At 40.9% G+C, this 21,542-nt stretch overlaps 4 protein-coding genes across 4 annotated transcripts; 1 reads left to right on the plus strand and 3 right to left on the minus strand.

The window, feature by feature from the left end:
* Positions 1–30: 30 nt before the first annotated feature.
* LOC5508598 (transmembrane protein 230) lies at positions 31–2,690 on the plus strand. Its single transcript, XM_032377355.2, has 4 exons — positions 31–152; positions 372–451; positions 912–1,034; positions 1,655–2,690. The coding sequence occupies exons 2-4, from the start codon at positions 386–388 to the stop codon at positions 1,790–1,792; spliced, it is 327 nt and encodes a 108-aa protein (XP_032233246.1). The 5' UTR covers positions 31–152; positions 372–385; the 3' UTR covers positions 1,793–2,690.
* LOC125567915 lies at positions 2,231–5,613 on the minus strand. The gene is made up of 4 exons (XM_048728937.1): positions 5,488–5,613; positions 3,930–4,088; positions 3,290–3,391; positions 2,231–2,636 (listed from the first exon to the last, which is right to left on the minus strand). Exons 1-4 carry the CDS (start codon positions 5,611–5,613, stop codon positions 2,529–2,531), a joined length of 495 nt encoding a protein of 164 aa, XP_048584894.1. The 3' UTR covers positions 2,231–2,528.
* Positions 5,614–6,032: 419 nt separating this feature from the next.
* Positions 6,033–8,603, minus strand: LOC125568019. Its single transcript, XM_048729274.1, has 2 exons — positions 7,752–8,603; positions 6,033–6,264 (listed from the first exon to the last, which is right to left on the minus strand). The coding sequence occupies exons 1-2, from the start codon at positions 7,932–7,934 to the stop codon at positions 6,091–6,093; spliced, it is 357 nt and encodes a 118-aa protein (XP_048585231.1). The 5' UTR covers positions 7,935–8,603; the 3' UTR covers positions 6,033–6,090.
* A 3,460-nt stretch (positions 8,604–12,063) lies between these two features.
* Positions 12,064–20,340, minus strand: LOC5508593 (cell wall protein PRY3). The gene is made up of 11 exons (XM_048729275.1): positions 20,157–20,340; positions 19,511–19,570; positions 18,454–18,812; positions 16,934–17,084; positions 15,957–16,082; positions 15,084–15,176; positions 14,946–14,993; positions 14,690–14,842; positions 14,346–14,476; positions 13,427–13,666; positions 12,064–12,253 (listed from the first exon to the last, which is right to left on the minus strand). Exons 2-11 carry the CDS (start codon positions 19,548–19,550, stop codon positions 12,104–12,106), a joined length of 1,491 nt encoding a protein of 496 aa, XP_048585232.1. The 5' UTR covers positions 19,551–19,570; positions 20,157–20,340; the 3' UTR covers positions 12,064–12,103.
* Between the last annotated feature and the right edge of the window lie 1,202 nt (positions 20,341–21,542).

Raw genomic sequence — 21,542 nt, forward strand, 5'->3', positions numbered from 1 at the left:
GCAAGATATACGAACTTATTTTATTTTCCCATTGATTGCATTATCTTACTTGGTTTTCCTGTGGAGTTTAATAAAAGGCGTGGATGCTGAGCTCTGATAAACACAGGTGAAAAGAAATCGACAAGATGCCGCATCAATGACAAAAACTTGAGGTGAAAGCACAGGATTTTATGCTTTCTATGTGATCAAATTGCAGTTAAATGTCTTATACGTATACCTTATGTTATATCTGTGTTAGTATGGTGGCTAGATAGAAAGCGGTGTGACTCGAATTGACAGCCCTTTCTTTCTGTCACGAAATGAAAAATCCAACGAACGAGAGATCTTTATTGCGATTCACTATTCTTATGAAGTGTCATTGTGTTTATCAGAATATTGAATCACGATGAAATCACGCAACTCAGTCAGGTACCAGAAGCTCTCTAACGATGACGGCTTCGTGGATGCACAGGTATGCAAAAGTTTAAAAAAATAATAAAATAAGTCCCCAATATTTCCCCAATCCTACGGCCCTAGAATACATGACAACAGTGACCTGAAAACATACATCAATATATAACATAAAAAGATTTATTTGGCCGAATAGGTTTACAAACACTTATAAAGGGCCTAGGGAATAGAGTAAGATTAAAAAAATAATATCTAGCAGGGCATACTTATGGCAAGCTAAGGTGTGCACAGAGAAGGCTTTACTAGGTTTTATGTTAAAATTTTGTATGTAAACTATTAAATTATTAAAATTTATTAAACTAGATTACATAAAATATTAAATTATATACCCCCTTTGCATCAAATCCTACTAGCAATGGTCTGCACAGATAGGAAAGGGGGTCCATGGAGATTGTCTCCATATTTTTGCCAGAGCATTATTTGAACAGTTGTGTAACAGGGTTGTGTTTGTTTGGTTCAAGTTCATCAAGCCAGAGCCCAAGGTTCCCTGGAGGGCTATCTGCCTTGCCATTGGGCTCTTCACTGTTGGTACTATACTCCTTGTGATTGGATCCCTTCTTTTTACTGGTCATTTTGATGTAAAAGTAAGTACTGTGTTTCCCTGCTTGCAGAGGCCTCTTTTCTTTGTATTTCGCTGGGCTTGTGTTTGCAAAGAAAAGACCTCTTCCATGGGTCGGGATTGTCTATACAGTATTAGGCATGTGTCCCAGTTACTTAGCAACCTTGACATTCATGCACATGACGTAGAGCAGCTTTTTGTCAAATCTGTAACATGTACAGCTATGCTCAAAATATTCATGCAAGATAAACCAGCAAAAGCTATGGTGCTTTGCAATGTCATTTACTCCAAGTCTCTCCAGAACTCAAGAACAAGTAAAGAGCATCGAACTGTGGATCTTTAAACTTAATAATGGGTGTGTGTACAGGGGGTGTGTTTTGGGAGAGGTGTGCAGGAGTGGGAGTGTGTTTGCATGTTGCGGATAAATGGGGGGTGGGGGTGAGGCTGTGTTGGGGGAGGGGTGTGTATGGGAAGGTGAGTGGTAGGTGTGTGTCAATGCAAACAAGAAGGGGATGCATTGGAGATTTATTGTGAATTTGAATAGTAAAAACACTTGCTACTCTAACTACTTGCTATAGGCCTATATAATTTAGGGGTTATTTATCATTTGAAATAAAAATCCTTTTATATTTTGTTGTTTTTCAGTATGCTGATCGTACATACCCCATGCTGATCCTTGGTTCTATCATGTTTATTCCGGGGTTTTACCATGTGCGTCTTGCCTATTATGCATGGAAGGGCTATAGAGGGTACTCATTTGAAGACATTCCAGATTTTGACTAGGTAGATATTATTACCAAGTAAAAAAGATAATAGAGTTTGTACTGTTGCTACTGGTAAAGTAAGAATACTTTTCTTGCATTGAGATGACGAAAGTCACTGATATAGGATTCTCACCGTCATGAAACCTTATTTCTTAAAATATTGCCAAAAGTCCACAGATAAGGATTATCAAGTGGCAAATTTAACAAAATGTTAGACTGTAAATATTTTTTCTTGGGAATGCAGTGAAGTACTGCACAGTAGATAATGTAAAGCAAGAAGTATTAATAACATGTACAGTAGTAGGACACTCTCATCGTCTGAAATCTATATGTCATTCAATTGCATTGCTGCTATGTGTCTTGCATTTTTTAGAATACAAGTGTTTGGGGGAGAACTTATAATAATATTTTTTTCTATTTGTCCAGATTGTTTTAATTGAAGTGTTAGACTCAAAAATTTAAATGAAAATATATTTATTTAACAACATTGTGTTATGTACTCTTTACAAATTATTCAATGAAATATTTAATACAGTTTCTATCATGCTCTCACAGAGAGAGTTCATCGGTGTTTGACACCTAAATCCTATACAAATTTACATGGAATACCATGTTATTCTAACATTTAAATAATTAACTATATTTCCTTGACCATCAATATTTCTCTTGTGATATTTCAATGTGAATTAGATCTTTTAGACTGTACATAGCTTCTCCTCATAGAGGTTTGTAGAGTCCCTGGTGAATCAGGCTTGTCACTTGTTAGGAATGCACCCTGTGGTGTCGTCCATCACTCGAATGAGGGTGTTGACTATCACAAAGTTGCGATAGATTTTGATGTTGTCAACTGTTGGTTGTACACCCTGAAATTATGTAATAATAACCGTAAAATAAAATGTGTGATATGCTCATCTAAAGAGAGCGTCTATAGTGTTTAATTCCCTCTTAAGCTGTCAAGAGAAAGTATTGTGTGTAAGAAATGCCACAGTACAGAATTTCCTTGTAGGGTACATGCCCTTATATATCCCTTTTGAGTATTTATAACAAAGCTATAAGAGAATGAAGGACAGGCCCGTAGCCAAGATTTTGAACAGGAGGGTTCGTTTACCCATTTACCGGACCATTTTTTCTTAGGTAGCTCGACCTAGCTCGCAGTGGTACTCAATTTTCCTTCATTAGAGCGGACCTTCAAGTCGTGTAGGGGGGTTCTTCAGGCCCTGGCTACGGGCCTGAAGGAGTTGTATCCCCCTAAACACTCTAATTGGTACCCAATTTACCAACAAAACTGTCTTTGAAGATAGGAATTTCTGCCTGTGGGAGTCAGAAAGCCAAATGTAACCAAATATATTTTTACTGGCCAACATCACTAGTGGAATAGAATAGTTCTAGAAGGCAAATAATGTGACTATAGTGATTCAAAACGTATAAGTAAGATCAAATGCCCCAAAGTCATCTCCGATACAGATAACACATAAAAGGTGGCTCGTACTGTATCCTCCTCCCTTTGGCAGCTTACCGTGGAGGCCTGGGTATCACTAAGCACTTTCATCATCTTCTTGTCCATCTCGGCTTCTGTGATGGTAACACCATTGGGAATCTTTGACCCGCTTGGGTAGTCCTTAATTAAAAACATAAACGAATGCGTATGCAACACTCACATAAAAATTGCATGAATGAGGTTTTCAGATAAAGATAAAAAGTTACAGAATAGTCGACAGAACAATTTTCATTTGGGTTATGACAAACTGACACTAAGCGAAAAAGGGTGCAAAACGCAATGCCTTGTGATAATTTTATTGTTTTAACGTCGTAAAAATATAACAAAAGTCATGCCTTGAACAAACACCGTTCTATTTTTAATGCATGAAAACATCAAAATGAAACATTTATTATGCGCCAATTTCACGTTCCAGATCCTCTCTTATTTCTGCGCACGCTGCTGGCTCAAAGGTTCGCAGGCTCTGGGAACGAACGGTATTTGCTCTTAGACTTAGTTGTTGCGTATGATAACGAAGTAAATATTGACGTACTGTCCGGGATCCCTGTGGTTGGCCATGAGGAAACGGGCTTGGGAGAGACAATAATTCTTACCAACCACAGGAATCCCAATCAGATACCCATGTAAGAACGCCTGGCACTATTTTGCGGGGACTCACTCTTTTGAAGCTTTTGACAGCGTAGCTAGTGTATCTCTTAGTGATGGTGAGCCTGTACGCGATTTCCTTACTGTAGCTCTTCTCGTATTGATAAGCAACTGTTAACGGACCAAGGAACGTCTGGAACTGACCGTGCAGAAAGCCGAGCTTCTCGGTTGCCTAAAAGCGCAAAAATTCGGGTCAATCAAGTACGGAGGAAAATGCCTCATTATAGGAGAGTGCTCTATTGTAGCCACTAAAGCAAAGTTTTATTTGTCATGTTTTGGTATTCACTGAAGCATTTCTTTGCCTCGCTGGTTGGGCAGTGGAGTTTGTGACAATCAGTACACATCTCGTATCCTCACTTGCTTAACTCACAGAACTGTCAAGGTGGCCACGGTAGCACGCGTCGCACTTTTAAAGGAGCGGCAGTCGAGTAGATTGAATGAGCGGTAAACAATCTGATAGGGACTTCTATTAGACTGCTCTTGTCATATGTTAGATGTACGGAAACTCCCCCTCCCCTCCCCTGAGGTAACCATAACCACCCGCCCCGCTCTAACGTTTCTCAAAAAAATTCTGTGACGGGTAGTTGACTTGTTTTTAAAAAAACGCTAATCTCGTCCTTCGACATTATATGCCACTATGTAGTTTTTATTTCACGCCACAGATTAGTGTCAAGAGAAATAATCCCTCTTCACTTCTAAACGATTTTCAATCGCAAGATCAAGTACCGTCAATGTATCAAATTCCACCCTTTTCGTGGAATTGTAAAACGGGTTTTATTCAAGGAAATATTCACGAATAGCGCAACAACTTGTAAGATGGTTGGACTTAAGGTCCCAAGCCAAGAGACACCATGTTATAAAGAGGGACACTTCTTTCGCCTAATACGTTTTCCTTGTGAGTACTAGACAAACAGCATGCGTTGCGTATCTTCTGCGTTTAAACACAATGCTCACAGGCAAAAATGAGTTTGCTTTGCTTAACTTTTAGCGCAACTTAAAATTATAGCATCGATTGAAACCAATTGTTAAAGGTTGCAAAATACCTTGATGGAGAGTAGGCTCGCGCAGTTCTCAATGATTTCATCGAAGTTTTTTTAAATTTTATACTAGAAAGGTGTAACGAAGGTTTCAAACCATCTAATCAAAACATTTTTCAACTACCAAAAAATGTCTCAAATGTATGCTCAAATTATTCAGATGGTTTCGTCTTTTAATATGAAAGCTTCTGATTGTCAAAATCGCTAATATACGGACTATTGCTTTTTGTCTGGTATTAATTTGAAAAGGACGAAGATTTTTGGCGCGGAAGAAGCATTGGCGAGTGACGGCAGTAGAGAAGGGATTAATAAGCGCGCTGTGACGCGTTGCGCCTAATCGAGGAGCTGCTTATTGCACTATAATACTGTGCTAACAAATATTAACTCCATTGAAAGAGATCCTTGACTTGCCACACAAAATAAACAGCTAAAAAATCAGTCTTAAAGTTAAATATTTCTTTTATCTAGTTCCCATCACTATCATTTGCTTTATCTAAATGAGTTAAGCTTTCTTTTTTCTAAATTCCCTCTTACCGTCATGGTGGTACAGTCTATCTTGCTGGTTTTCAAGTTCAAACCCAAGTCGTCAAGTACGGCGACAAGTAGCGAGCTCTGCTTGGGAGGGTTCGTGATAAAGGTATACCGCGCATCCAGGTCCATCTAGAATACAGAAATACATCATTTCTTTCAGTTTTACAGTTGCATGTATGTATGGCCACAAGTAGCGAGCTCTGCTTGGTAGAAGTAGTGAAAAATGCGCACCGCCCAGGATAAAATCTAAAATACGCAACAACTTCAGTTTTTAGCTTGATAAATTCACAAGAATACTCTTTTGAAATGGATAAGGAAAAAGGGACATTATTATTATTCCTAAACCTAAAACAATTATGGAGAATGATGAATTTTGTGGAACGATTACGCATAGTGGAACTTAAAGTGGAAATTTAGATTAGGATTTACAACAAATTTAAAATCTAAGTACCAAAAGGTTTGGATAACTGTGGTATATGGTATGGTTTGTATATATATGAATAACTAGGGTATATGGAATACTTAATAATTTATTATTGTACCTTAGATTTGGCCGTTTTTGCTTGTTTTTTCAGCAAGGCCATGAAAAGAGCAACCCCTCTCCCCTCAGCTTGTCTTGCGATGGCTGCCTCCTGACTGTCGAAGGGTAAGGGTGCTGATGACAATAGCCCTGTTGATGGTGGGAGTGCGGAGGGAGGGGCTGAGGTCGGTGCTGCTGCTACCATGGTTACCACCAGGAGAGTAGGGAGAATTTTTACGTGCATCATAACCATGCTGGTGCTGTCCATATTCAAATGGTAATTATGAAGTTAGAAAGGCAATCAAAAACGGCAAATTGTGTTAGAAATCTTTCTCGCCTCTCAGATTAAGACTGTGTTACGTTGACACCCGTGCAAACAACGCCAGCATTGCTGGGAACTAAAAACACCACAAAAAACACATCCCTGAAAAGCACATATTACTAAAAAAAACACATCTCTAAAGAACACACACTACTGATAAACACACAGCACAGAGTTGCTGTTTCAGCAGAGTGACTTTGTTTGTACGTGTTGTATGAGCTGCTTAGTACTCGATCATCTTCTTTGTTGTGTGTTCAACGCTGTTTCTACTAAGGGTTGGTTGTTGGTATCGTTGGTAGTTGTATGATTCCATCTTGTTATAATGCCAACATGATTAGCCTGAACATTTGATGACCAGTATTCCTACTAAAATATGGATAATTATGTCGTGCAACTCTTATGCTCGTCAAAACTTTTATTTATTTATCTTTATTAATAACGATGGAATGATGTTTAATAGGAATTCTGTAAGTTCTGACTTGATAGGGTCGTCTAGTTCCTTGCAAAATAAAGCGAATAAGCCTATGATACATTAAACAACGGGTAAATGCTAACTGAAAGTTGTTGGTTGTTTATGAGCTACCCAAAGAAACGGTGCGAGCAAAAAGTCCCATTTAAGCATAAAATGTTTAAAATAACTAAAAAATTTCAATACTGATGCTATACTGTAACATTTCCAAATGCGTGTTGCTCCACTTGGGAACATGCAATTTCACCAAGTCTTACCCTCTTAGCCACAACGAGCAGATGATTGTAAATTTACGTACTTCGCTATTATTGCGTTATTTTTCAAGCTCTAGATCCTCACAGTGTTTCCATCTCAGAATATCTAGCTAATGGGCCTAACTGAGTATGCGCAAAGGCCACGTTTGACACATTGTAAACATTATTCGTTATTATGCTGAATTAAACTAAGTAATCCCAAAAAGTAGCGCTGTATATAAGTTTTGAGCTAGTAATACTGTGTGGTTATGTGGAAGTAGGAACATTAGGATGTTTGCTCTAGATTCTGCAGTCGTTCAGCAGTCGAGAAAAATGTCAACATACTCCCCTCCCCTCCTCCCCCGTCAGTCCAACGCTAGCCGTTACTCTATTTGTACGTGACTGTGACTGTGTTACCAAGATACAGCTCTTTACAAGATGCAGCTCATTACATAGATTGATTTGAAAGTTCCTTAAGTTAATGACAAAGCGAAGGGATGTTAAATGGCTATATGTTTCCCATAATGCTAATCGAGCAACATTCTTCATTATAATACCTAAGCTAAGCAAAGTGACTAAAGCGCTGTTCGCAAACTTTCTAAAATGCGTGGAAAAACATCTTCTTCGAGGATGAAAAAATAAAATTTCAAAACTAAGGCGATATGATAATTTCGATGTTCAGGTTTAAATTTCGCTAGTATGCTCCTTGTATCTCAAACTTACCTTGCAAATTATTCCAGTGCACTGTTGACGCTTATCAGAAGGTCTTTTTTCTAGTCTTGACTGCTCGTGGATACTGTTGTTGGTCCTCTCGCCTCCCCTTCTCTTTATATCCATCCCCATTTCGTGTTCTAGGCTGGAAATCTTCTCCCCATCCAAATCATATCTGAAAATAAACCTCGACATAATACGGATGCCATTGCAGTAGATGCCACTTCATGGAAGGCGAGGTGCTTGTTTTCTTTGCATTGTATAATTCGGTATATAAAACTACTCGAGTTGTTCCGGGTATAGGGATAAGTTTACAGGAACCAAACTCATTGATGGCAGCTCCACAGGGGCCCAGGGGTACTCATTATCACTTAAAGTCACAGTGCTTTGCACAAGAAATCATCATCTTGTGCTTCTTTACCTAACATAGACTATATTTTGTTTCTTCTGATAAAGTATTTTCCCGCTCCCTACCGAAACAGATAAAAGGTTTATCTGTATTATTTTTTTTACCCTAATTCATCTTGTTCTGGATAGATCACATGCGCATACCTGAATGAAATTAGTGTTACAAACCGCACGTGATAGGGTGTGGCCGTCAGACCGTGCAGCTAAATTCCTATATTCCTTGCCCATTATCTACCTAAATTCTCGTAAAACAAGCATAACACTTCATTGTCCGATAAAATGAGTTTTTTTTGTAAACTTATGTACTCAATATTGTCTTCTTTCCATTTTTTATGGTAAACTAGCTGTGATTGTCATTGTTATGATATATAACACCAATGTTTTTATTTCCTCTAGTTTCTATTTCTCAGAAATCGGCTCAAAATGGGTCGGAATGCTGAGTTTGACGTCATAAAATTGGGGGATTCTATTTAGAAATTTATATCGCAATCTAAAAGAATTAGTACTAACTGAGGAAGCCATTAGCAAGAGGAGAATTTAGACCTACATATATTGGCTGATCTCAAAAATAAGTTTGCTCAACTGGAAAATCCGTTATGGATTTTATGTACTGCCATTTGATAAAATTCCTGTTGCTTTTGAATATTGTTAACCGTGTAGTTTTTTGCGCACTAGCTAGTCATAATTCTACGTGTGTGTGTTGTGTTGTGTTGTGTTTAGAAGGATTATGGGTTCTCACGTGCGGCCTTAGTCCAAAGGTCGCTCAAATCTGTCTTTACGCTAACCCCAATATCAAACAATTTAGAATGATCTTGTAGAAAGCCTTATTGACGTTTCTCGTATTTTAGTGCACTCACAAAGCTTGTTGTTGTTTAAAGTGTCCCTGTAAGCCAAAAGGCGACCTAGCTTACGTGAAGCCGCTGACTCGCGAAATCCTCTCGTAGCTACGAGAGGATCTCGCGAGTCAGCGGCTACACGTAGGCTAAAGGCGACCTAGCAAAGTATCAAGTGTGAGAAAGCATCTATTTACTTCGGCTGATTTAAGGAAGTTGTTGCAATATTTTCGGTTGAATTAGGGAAGTTAAGCATTGAGTTTTTTTTCGGTGGTTATTTTGAGATTCCTTCTCATAGCTTTTTTTTCAAATTTCTGTTGAAAGCAATAACAAACTTTCTTTTATAGGGTTATGAAGGGGGGAGTAGGGGGGGGGGGGGGGGGGCGCCGTCTCTTCTTCGGGTTACCTCCTAACATACAAAGAATTAAGTTAATGATGATCCCCGGCTCTCTTGAATTCTGTATCAACTTAAAACTGGTCACCAAAAGATAGATTAGGAAATTTTTATGAGAAAACTGACTTGTTTATTCTTAGGCGCTAGACGAATTCAAGAGGTCAAAGTTAAATGTTAGCATCCATAAATGATAATCCTGTTTATACAAACTAAAAGAGACGGGATGATTTTGTGTCCTCAGCACTCAGACAGAGGAAGGATCAACAAAAAAGTATTTCAAGAGGAACTTGTTCATGACTATCCTGAAGTATTTTCTCATGAAATTCTCCACCTTTTGATATCACGTCCTCCAGTCGGCTTTTCTTGACAAAAGGGCTTCTGTCGGTATCATAATACATCTGTTGTTAGTGTTACAAATACTATACCCAGTATTTAGCTCTCGATAGGTGAAGTGACGCAGAAGATAAAAGAAAAACTACTAGGGAAAGTCAAAGTTTATTAATATCTTCCGTGAGTTATATCCAGGACAACAAACACCGGAACATTAACAAAATATTAGGGAACGCTACTATAGCATTTCCTCTGGAATCTAGAAATGTTCTGTGTTGGTTTTGCTGTGCTGGAAGTTTGGAAAGGAAGTTGGAAGGAAGAAAACAGGAAAGCCCTAGGCCCGACCGTAGATAGAAATAGTTGTAAGAGACAGAACAAACGCCAACTGCGCCACACAGATCCCCATTTAGGAAACAGACGTATCATAGAAAACAATGAATGGTCCTTCAAGTGACGGACCTGTAGATGCAAGAATGTAATGTTTTGTTTACTTTTTCTAAATCTTAGTTCCGTTAAACAATTATTTTCGAAAATTTCCGACGTGGGTACCCTGTGGCTTTTAACTTGAATAAACAACCACGCTGAACGGCCACACCCAGAGCTTTTTGAAGCGTAAACATTTATTTTTGGAATCACTAGGAAAGGGCTTTCAGGTGTTGTATGTCTCCCAAATCTCGGGTCCACGAACTAAGTCTTTTGAACCCACAGAGCTACCCCTGGATCCGTGAACTTTAGAACAACTCCGACGGAGTTTTAGACTAGCAAAGGTCGCATGCGTGATCCGCACAATTGGCATCACGCTAGCTCGGTCGCAGCTCTAGATCCCACATGGATCTAAGCTGTGGTTTAAAGCACTTCGTTCGAGTCGAAGTCGCCCTGCAGTTTTTTGCCGATGAAGTTTAACTGAGGCAAACCGGCTATGCCATGCTGACGAGTCCTAATAAGGACGAAACAGCTGTCCATGGTTGCCGAACTGCACGGGTAAGAGACTGTGCTAGCGTCCCGTCTTGGCCCGACTGGTGCCAATGTGTGTATGCTAGTGTGCTTTTAAAGTTCACATTCCTGGATCCGTCACAGTTTTCACAGTGTCCGACACCATTTTGAGAGAATGTCAAGGTGGTGGATTAGGGGTTTAAACAACACAAAGAAACATTACTTTTTTTTAATCAAAGGGAGTATCTCTGTTTTATGACGTTATCAATAGTTAGTGGCTTTTCGTAATCCAAGGGTCTTTTCTATGACAAATTTTTCCTTGACTTTTTACAGAGTTCTCTTGCTTGAAATACATATATTCACAGGTTGCTCAATCGAATGCTGAATCCTCGACCCCCGCCCAGGAGCGTACACAGCGCAGGGTGCGCGCGCAGCTACCATGGCGGCCGAAAAGTGGGTCATTTTTTTATATTGAATCTCCAAATACTATGCTTTTCCAACATGATATCTATGACCGCGCACCCCCCCCCCCCCCCCCCCCTGGGTACGCTCCTGCCGCCCCTCCATACATGAACCAATTTTCGAATGCATATCATATGTTGATCTACAAAATAATTGTCCAATTCGTTGTATCGCGACCCGCGTTTTCAAAACACGATTTGTTTTGGTTTTCTGTTCCGTCAGTAAAACCATTGAGCCAATCAGAGTCTCGCTTTGTGCACTTCCCTGGCTATCCTCTGGACGAAAACCAGACAGTGTCGCGACAGAAAGTCAGGAAACTGCACTAGGCGAGGGATGGCAAGAATCTGATTGGCTTAGAATAATTTGACTGGCGGAACATAAAATCCCATAGAAAAAAACAAATCAATGTTTTGAAAATGCGGCGTCGCGATACAACGTATTCGACAGTAATAATGACATAAAGTAACTATTGTTACTTTAAGGGTTCATTATATTTCTCTTTAATAATATAGATCCTGTAATTTTTAAAAAAGTAAGTCATTAAATTCATGAAGCGTTCGAAAGGCGCGATGAATTGCTAATATAATAAAATTCTATCAAAAATTACTATACTACACTTTACTTGTTGCAATACTATTCATGTAATATTGGAATGCTAATGAACGTTTGGCTATACTCGGTTACCCTCCCTATAAGATTCACTCTCGATCCCCCTGTTCCTTGCCTCCCCCCTCCCCTGTTCCCCCATTGACACATTTCCACACCTCTATCTAGTGTCGTCTCTAATTGGCGACAGGGCCTAAGCCCACATCCCCTTCGAACAACCAAAACCCCTCCATAAACACCTCTAATAGTATTTAACTATACTCGGTAAGCCCGACCCCTCCCAACGACCATCCCCTCCCCCACACCCCTAATAGTAGTCAACTATACTCGGTAAGCCCAACCCCTCCCCTCCTAACGACTACTCCCCCCCCCCCTAGACCCCTCACATTGTGTCATCTCTACTTGTTAACTATACTCGGTAATACGTTGTCTGCAAACTGCCCCTTGATGTTCCCCGCGGGACTAAAGCGGGCCACTACGTATTCCTTGTCGCCTTTGGCGTTCTTCGCTGTACCAATACCCATCTTCTGAGTCGCTTTCCACACAAGCTGTAAACATAACGTTAAATCGGTCAAGCAGACCACGACCCTGACACGATAGTCAAACAACAGTCACGGCACCACCGACATAGGTCACACAACAGTCACGGCACGACCGACATAGGTCACACAACAGTCACGGCACGACCGACATAGGTCACACAGCAGTCACGGCACGACCGACATAGGTCACACAACAGTCACGGCACGACCGACATTGGTCACACAACAGTCACGGCACGACCGACATAAGTCATACAACACTCACGGCATCACCGACATAGGTCACACAACAGTCACGGTACGACCGACATAGGTCACACAACAGTCACGGCACGACCGACATAGGTCACACAACAGTCACGGCACGACCGACATAGGTCACACAGCAGTCACGGCACGACCGACATAGGTCACACAACAGTCACGGCACGACCGACATAGGTCACACAACAGTCACGGCACGACCGACATAAGTCATACAACACTCACGGCACCACCGACATAGGTCACACAACAGTCACGGTACGGCCGACATAGGTCACACAACAGTCACGGCACGACCGACATAGGTCACACAACAGTCACGGCACGACCGACATAGGTCACACAACAGTCACAGCGCGACCGACATAAGTCATACAACACTCACGGCACCACCGACATTGGTCACACAACAGTTACGGCACGACCGACATAGGACATACAACAGTCACGGTACGACTGACACAGGTCACACAACAATTACAGCACGACCGACATAAGTCATACAACACTCACGGCACCACCGACATTGGTCACACAACAGTTACGGTACGACCGATATAGGTCACACAACAGTCACGGCACGACCGACATAGGTCACACAGCAGTCACGGAACGACCAACATAGGTCACACAACAGTCACGGCACGACCGACATAGGTCACACAGCAGTCACGGAACGACCAACATAGGTCACACAACAGTCACGGTACGACTGACACAGGTCACACAACAATTATAGCACGACTGACATAGGTCATTACCATAGGGCATTACCATTCTTTATGAACCTATAAAGTGATCGATTCTTTCCCACTATTTCATTTTGTGGGCAGTACCATTCTATACGAACCTATTTTAAGTGACCGATTCTTTACCATTACTCATTTTGTGGGGTCAGAAGCATTTTATACAAACCTGTGTAAAGTGACCGGTCTCTTTAGAGAACTTGGCGTTGGCGTAGTCGTACTTAGAAGACTCGTCGTACCACGCGTCGAATGCGTCCATGATGGCGGTGTTGCTGCTGGGTACGGACGCCACATTCTCGCCTTCCTTCACCCCTGGCTCATGAGTCAGTTTGTCGTCATCCTGCGCGAGCTTTTGCGCCCACGCGCGGGCTGCGTCCGAGAGGTCTTTGTCAAACTCGATTTGCCCGACCTAAGAGATTAAATCAAATGCTGTTGATGATGATGTGGCACTCATTGTTAATGATGATAATAATATAGCACTAAATGCTGCTGATGATGATGATGATACCCAGTGTTGCTTATGATGATAGTGGTTAAGGTCTTTGTGATGATGATGACCGTCAGTGTTGATGATTGTGATAACGATGATGATGACACTCAAAGTTGATGATAATGATGACACTCAGTGTTGATGATGATAACTATAACACTCAATGCTGATGGTGATCATGATGATGACACTAAAAAATGATGATGATGATGACACTCAGTGTTGATAATGATAACTATAACACTCAATGCTGATGGTGATCACGATGATGACACTAAAAAATGATGATGATGATGATGATGATTACAGTCAATGTTGAAGATGGAGCTTGTTTTCTCTTGACAATAATTTGGCTGCATTCTTTCTGTGCTAAAAGAATGGACACCTGATGACGTTCAATACTGATGATGGTGGTGATGATGGTGATTCCTTCTGTGCTAGAAGAAGGGACAGTACCTGATGACGTTCAATAGTGATGATGGTGGTGATGATGGTGATTCATTCTGTGCTAGAAGAAGGGACAGTACCTGATGACGTTCAATAGTGATGATGGTGGTGATGATGGTGATTCATTCTGTGCTAGAAGAAGGGACAGTACCTGATGCATGGTCCGGTAGAGGTTCGTTAGGACTGTGGCTTGTGCCTCTTGCTTCTTTGCCTCTTTCTCGGACAAAGGTGTTGTGGGTGCTAGTGTTGTTGTCGAGGGTGTAGTTGGTGGGGCCGTCGATGCTGTTGAGGTAGTATAAAGTGTAAGTGTAAAGTTAAAATCTTATCGAACATGTATTGAAAACAATATAAAAAACTGTACAGACAACTCGAAAATTAATAAAGAATGTAATGATCATAACATAAGGAAAATTACTTTTGTTTTCTCTTAAAAATTTGCACGCATGTATCCCCCCCCCCACCCCCCTTAAGTAACCCCACCCTTCCCTCCCCTACCTATTGTAGCGCTTGGGGTGGCGCTGGAGGCTCCTCCCGTTGGACCTGACGGGCCCCCTGTGGTGGGCGTTGCCCCCTGAGTGGACGCGCCGGATGGTCCTTGGGTGGTCTTTGCTGTGGGTGCGGGGGGTAAGATTGCTGGCACATTATTTCCTGAAAGTTAACCAACGATATGCTACCATAGGTCTTTAAAATCACCAAAAGCTGCATATTCTCTTAAAAATAAAATATTTTCTAAGGATATTCTCGTATTAACCTGGAAGCGGCAGTGGAACGAACGTAATGTTTGGCTTTCCCTTGCATTCTAGTAGGGAAATAAAAAAAATTAGTTTCGAATTAAACTAAAGATAAACAATATCATCAGAGAATAAAGACAGCAATTGTTAGAACTTACTTTGAATAATCTTGTGCTCCTGTTTTATGGAGGATACTATGAAATATTCGCAATTGTCGGATCCATTCTTTCCACTTCCACTGTTCCCGCCTCCTGTTCCATAACATAAGACACGTCAAAAATCTTTTCCCAGATCACGTAACAAATCACGTCACAGATCACATTACAGATTAAGTAACAAATCACATTTCAGATCACGTAACAGATCACGTAACAAATCATGTTACAGAACAGGTGACAAACACGTCACAGATCACGTCACAGATTACGTAACAAATCACGTCACAGATCACGTAAAAAATCACGTCAAAGATCACTTAACAGATCACGTCACAGATCACGTAACAAATCACATTACAGATTAAGTAACAAATCACATTTCAGATCACGTAACAGTCCGCTTACAAATCATGTTACAGAACAGGTAACAAATCACGTCACAGATCACGTCACAGATCACGTAACAAATCACGTCACAGATGTCACAATGTCCAATGTCCAATTTCACACGCTTGGTACATTATTTCTAACACTCACGTAGAAGTATTTTGATACGAATATTGTTAGGGTAGCCCCGTAGCTGAGACCTCATATGGGTAACAAGGGCTCTGTGAAGGCTTTTTCTCACATGGGCTCGCTTGACGCTGGCTATTCCTTTATTTAGCAGTGCTTATACTAGAGTAAGAATTTGACCAAATCCCCCCCCCCACCCCACGTCTCCCCCTTACCACCATCAACATATAGAAACCCCTCCTACAGCCGACCCTTCTTGTGAGCTAGGTCTGGAGAAAGCTACTACTCACCCGTGGCGGGGAGGGTCGGTACAACAGATGTCGTTGGCTGAGATGGACTACCTGTGGTACTACTACTTACCCGTGGCGGGGAGGGTCGGTACAACAGGGAGGGTCGTTGGCTGAGATGGACTGCCTGTGGTACTACCAGATCCAGAAGATGCAGCGGTCGTAGTACCCGGAGCAACTGTTGTAGCTCCCGGTGCAACTACGATCGATCGGTGAAATGTCAGTCAATAAATGGTCAAGGGGAGAAAATATTTATCAATAATAACTGGCAAACATCAGTCACCACTCATCATCATCATCATCATTACTGTAACATTATCATAAAGTTCATCATCGTCATCATCGCCGTTATTACATTATCACCAACATCATCATCATCATCATATCATCATCGTTATTACATTAGCACCAGCATCATTAAGGACATTATGTAATTATTATCCTTAGTGTGAATTAGTGTGATTTTGAATGCAGGACCCCCCTGTGAAATCAGACGTCTGAAGAGGCTCATCCTGTCAAAACATTGGTCAATAGATAAATACTATATTATATAATCATCATCATCATGGGAATCATTATCATCATTATGATTATACTCAACAGCATCACCATCGTTATAACATTAGCATCACCATCATAATGAATATCATCATCACCATCACCATCATTATTATCATCATCATCATCACCATCATTATCATCATCCTCACTAGCATCATCATCATCATGGGAATCATTATCATCATTCTTATCAGCATCACCATCGTTATTACATTAGCATCACCATCATAATGAATATCATCATCACCATCACCATCATTATTATTATCATCATCATCATCATCATCATCACCATCATTATCATCATCCTCACCAGCATCATCATCATCATCATCATGGGAATCATTATCATCATTCTCATCAGCTTCACCATCGTTATTACATTAGCATCACCATCATAATGAATATCATCAGCAAGCACCAAAAATAAATTTCCACGTTTGATGATGACGATAATGAATCTTGACACTCCCTAAGTTTGTGGCATACCTTCGGGAAAGACGTTTTTCTTAAATTCATCGGCATTTCCAAAATTCCCCCTCTTAAAGTACCGTGCAACGGTAATAAAGCCATATTTAGCGGAAGGGGACTTGTTAATTCCCACGCCGACTCCCAGCTCGGTAGACGCGTCCCACACAACCTGAAAGGCAAAGCATCCATACAACAAAATGAGTAAGATTACTAAAAGATAAAGACGCGTCCCTAATACCCTGAAAGACAAAGCATTCATACAACAAAACGAGAAAGACTACTAAAAGATAAAGATGCATGCCACACAAACTATCGCGTTAGTTCAGGCCGATAGCTAGAAGTTAACCGTGACCATGGTGTCGCAACACCGGAGGGGTTAAGGGTGCTAAGTTTCTATTCTTGGTATCTTGGGGCATGAAATTTTGGACTTTGTTGGACCCTGCGTCGTAAAGCTAAAGTAACTTCCAACCCCCAAGGGTCAGTACGGACATGTAAATATTTTCCAGTCAATCCGAGTTGTAATTGAATAAGAGTTGACGAAATCAATTCATCAACAACAAAAGGTAAATAAAAGGCCATTAGCCGAGGATCGAACTCTATCGGCTCTACCTTGCAATAACCTCGCCCTGTCTTATACGGTAACTCCGCGCACAGTTCGCTGTGAAGTATCGTGTAAAATTATCTAAATAATGGAGCCTGGCACCGTGGCTCGTTTGGGAGTCCCATGACTGATATGTAGCGGGTGTTATGAGTAGTCCTTATATAGTAGTCACGCCATCACGTGACTAACAAGCAACCCTGTAAGCCTGCCATGTGATTTGAATAAATCAGTCTGAATGTGATCTTGTCATAGCAAAAAAATGCCTGAGTATTTCTTGTAGAGTGGTACGGTTAATATAAATGACCTTTGCCATTTTGTTTTTGAATATAACATGCACATCAGGCCCGTACCCAGGATTTTTCTTTGGAGGGTGCGAAATCAGAAAAAGTGGACATAATTTTTCTTGGGGGGATGGGGGAGGGAGTGAGTTTTCTGATAAAAATCTGATCACCCCTGAAAGAACAAACCTTTGCATCTCCAAGGGACGTTTATTGTTGGATTTGGCTATAAAAAAGGTCCAACTCATGGATTGATGACATACCAGAGTGACATAGCCTATGCTTTATAGTTTTGTCTACAAATAACACGTCTATTGAGAACCGTTGTGTGTGTGTGTGTGGGGGGGTGCGCTCGCACCCCCTGCACCCCCCCTAGGTACGGGCCTGCACATCTTTATATAAAAACCCCTGAGTGGCCGCGCCTGGCCACTAAAGCGTTCCCAAAAAATAGCATGGCTCGTTTTATCGCGCGATATTCTCAAGTGTTCGCATTACAGATTCACAAAAACGATCTGGGAATCAAGCATAGAGTTACTGTGATGTTGATGGTACTCCATGCTTGCAAGAGCTCCCAAGGAAAAAAACTACCTACAACTAGGCAGCCCTACTAAGAATCGTACAATACCAATAAGAGCATCAAGAGCAAATAGTCTATTTACCTGCGTAAAATGCGTAATGACTGACCCAGGTTGCTTTTCCTTTCCTGTGTTAAAATCATAGAACTGCACTTCGTCGTACCAGTCTTTGACGATCTCAGCACAAGTGACGCAGTCCTGTGCCTTAGGGCCCATACACTTGGGCTTCTGTGGCGTGAAGTACGCTAGATTCTCGCCCTGACTTTTGCTGTTAATAGAAGCATAGTCGTGTTTAAAGGCATCCGTCTGCGAGAGTTTGTCCGCCCACTTCTGTGCGTCTGTTGCGAGAGACGCTGACCACGTCATCTCCTTGGCGCCATGACGCTTGCGATACTCGTTGTGTGCCTCAAGACAGTTTTTGTCAAAGGCGTCCTGGCAAGAGCCTAACACAAAATAGGATATTTATTAGATCATGACCACCAGCACAAGCACCACCACCAGCACCACCACAATCACCATCATCACAATCACCACCATCATCATCATCACAACCACCATCATCATCATGGCCATCATTACCACCACCACCATCATCATCACCATCACCATTTACTATCACCATCACCATCATTACCACCATCATAATCACCACCACCATTCACCATCACCATCACCATCATTACCACCATCATCATCACCACCACTATTCACCATCACCATCACCATCATCATCACCACCACCACTCACCATCACCATCACCATCATTACCACCATCATCATCACCACCACCATTCACCATCACCATCACCATCATTACCACCATCATCATCACCACAATCATCAACATCACCATCATTATAGTATCGTCTTAATTTTCTTCACCATCATCGTTTTTATCATTCATTATTGTGATTACCATCATCATCTTATCACATAAACATAAATCAAACAAATATACGGAAAATTATCTATCATCTTCATTAAGATCATCGCCATCATACTCATCATCCTTCACTTTTGTATCATCGATTAATAAATAGAAACGTTTAATGTAATAGCAAATAAATGCTAGATATAATAAAACAGCTAATGCTTCATGTAACAGATTCTAACGCTTATATCATTATCACTTCTACTCACCTAGAACAAACAAAACGACAGACAGTACGAGACTCTTCATCGCGGATTTCTGACAAATACCTGAAACACATTCACAGGTTTTTCATAAAGAATAGTTAATGATTGCAACTTTCAAGTTGCGATTTTATTTGCATAATTGAGTAGATAATACTACTGATATACTAGTACCTTTCACGTGTTTCTCTTTTTTCTTAAGTCCCCTGCGTTTTCCTTCTCACTATTATTATATTGTTTTTTTTGGGGGGTGTTTTATTTTATTTTTATGTGTAACCCGAACCCCGAGACGAGATGAAAATCACCCAGTCCGTATCATTAAAACTTTCTTTCAATAGCTACAGGTATCTTCAAGGAAGTACAACTGACGATCAGCTTTGGTACTATGACACTTGTGTCGATAGTCATAACAAAAGGTGATCTTCTTTAAACAACACAAAAAGATCAGTGAATTGATGGTGGTTTAAATTTTCTGGCGAGGGAAAAATATGATCATTCCATTAATTGTAACTTAGTTCGAAAAATCGAGAAATAACTACTGTAGGACTATATTGAATCCAAATAACGGGCCTTTTATTACAGAGTCCAAATAACGGCTTTTGGGCGGAATTTCATTGAAACAAGTCTGGGGTATCAATGAGTTACCATTTACCTCGTTTAAAGGTGTATTATTTCCAATGAAAACGCCTGATCTCCCCTTCCTAGCGGATCTCCATCTTATTTCCCTGCTTGTAGACTCAATTGTTGAATTATTCAGCGCGCAGGGCTCGATGAACAGGTTGTACGTTTGTTGGTCGTCCATGGTGGAAAGGTCCATCAATACATCTTGATCTTCCACGCCTCTTCTCATTGGCCGGTACTCGACACGGTCTTATCGCGTTTGGTAATTGATCAAACACCCTCGTTCTGTGATTGGCTTATTCTTCTTTTTTTCGGGAGCTTTTTCGATTGGGATGGTTATTGACATTGACTTGTTTCTATTATTTTTCTGATGGATAGAAACTTGACATTGACTTGTTTCCCTGATTGTGAGACTTGACATGAGTTACAGTGGCTCTCTACTTTTTGTTGTTCCTCGTTAAGAATATAATTCAATATTTAATTAATGAAGTAAAGGTTGCAATTAGTTCTCGCTGTTTTTAATCTAGTCTTCCACATCTTTCTTATCTCTTTTTTTTTTACACACTTTGTAAAGAATGAATCATTTACTAAATCCAACGAAAATACCACAGTATCTTCCCCAAATCGGCCAATGGAAATGGATGCTTTCTCCTACTTATCATTTTACTACGATGACAAAATGCCGGCTGACAAAGACAATTCAAGATAAGACCCTTTTAGGGCCACTTAATCGATGAATCAACCATCCGATCATCAAATTTAAGCTATAACTATATAACTAGCATGTAAGCTATAACTACATGTAACTATAACTATATACCCTCTAATTGCTCAATGAATTATTTGATTTTGTTTGTCCTACCTGTCAATCATCTAGGTCTTAGTAGCGGTATCTAGGATACGGTTGCTAAGGCAAGTCAGTAATCATCCTGTGGTATGCAAATAGTCGGATATCAGATTGAGCTGAGCAAAGGAACAGTTAGCTCTACTCTTAACACCGCAAGCAGCCTCGGGCATACTTTTCGACTTTTGCCTTTTGTACGGTTATCCACACCATCCTCGAATTTGAAGAAAATCCTGGTTTTCTCTTCGTCTACCGTTGTCTCCACTACATTGATTTTTTACCGGAAATTGGTCCGCGCCTCAGGTACAGATAGCTGCTTGTTTCGCATTGCTTGTCTTTTTTGTGTCAATTTTCTGTAACAGGCTCGGTCACGCATCAAGCCTGGCTCGGTCACGCATCAAGCCTGGCTCGGTCACGCAACACCACATATTATCTCACCCTACAGCTCGCCATCGCTAACACCCTCGCCAGCATGTCACTCCTGCCAATCAACATCAACCTATTCGTCGTCATAACAACCACGCGAGTCTATTGCGCACTAGTCAATGCGCAGAGGTATTTTTCACTGTTTTT

Source organism: Nematostella vectensis, chromosome 6, assembly GCF_932526225.1.
Source record: "Nematostella vectensis chromosome 6, jaNemVect1.1, whole genome shotgun sequence".
NCBI lineage: Eukaryota > Metazoa > Cnidaria > Anthozoa > Actiniaria > Edwardsiidae > Nematostella > Nematostella vectensis.

Bases quoted from the DNA above. Each gene is read 5' to 3' on its own strand.
- LOC125568019 (XM_048729274.1), bottom strand. From the start codon at position 7,934: ATGTCGAGGTTTATTTTCAGATATGATTTGGATGGGGAGAAGATTTCC. The intron at 6,265-7,751 runs GTAAGTTTGAGA...GAATATGGACAG, and splicing joins GCACTGGAATAATTTGCAAG to CACCAGCATGGTTATGATGC.
- LOC5508593 (XM_048729275.1), bottom strand. From the start codon at position 19,550: ATGAAGAGTCTCGTACTGTCTGTCGTTTTGTTTGTTCTAG. The intron at 13,667-14,345 runs GTACTGTCCCTT...TTAATCTCTTAG, and splicing joins TCTACCGGACCATGCATCAG to GTCGGGCAAATCGAGTTTGA. The intron at 12,254-13,426 runs GTTTGTATAAAA...TTATGTTTACAG, and splicing joins AGACCGGTCACTTTACACAG to CTTGTGTGGAAAGCGACTCA.
- LOC5508598 (XM_032377355.2), top strand. From the start codon at position 386: ATGAAATCACGCAACTCAGTCAGGTACCAGAAGCTCTCTAACGATGAC. The intron at 452-911 runs GTATGCAAAAGT...GTTTGGTTCAAG, and splicing joins ACGGCTTCGTGGATGCACAG to TTCATCAAGCCAGAGCCCAA. The intron at 1,035-1,654 runs GTAAGTACTGTG...GTTGTTTTTCAG, and splicing joins CTGGTCATTTTGATGTAAAA to TATGCTGATCGTACATACCC.
- LOC125567915 (XM_048728937.1), bottom strand. From the start codon at position 5,613: ATGGACCTGGATGCGCGGTATACCTTTATCACGAACCCTCCCAAGCAG. The intron at 4,089-5,487 runs GTAAGAGGGAAT...TTGCGCTTTTAG, and splicing joins TAGACTGTACCACCATGACG to GCAACCGAGAAGCTCGGCTT. The intron at 2,637-3,289 runs GTAAGCTGCCAA...ACATAATTTCAG, and splicing joins GTGATACCCAGGCCTCCACG to GGTGTACAACCAACAGTTGA.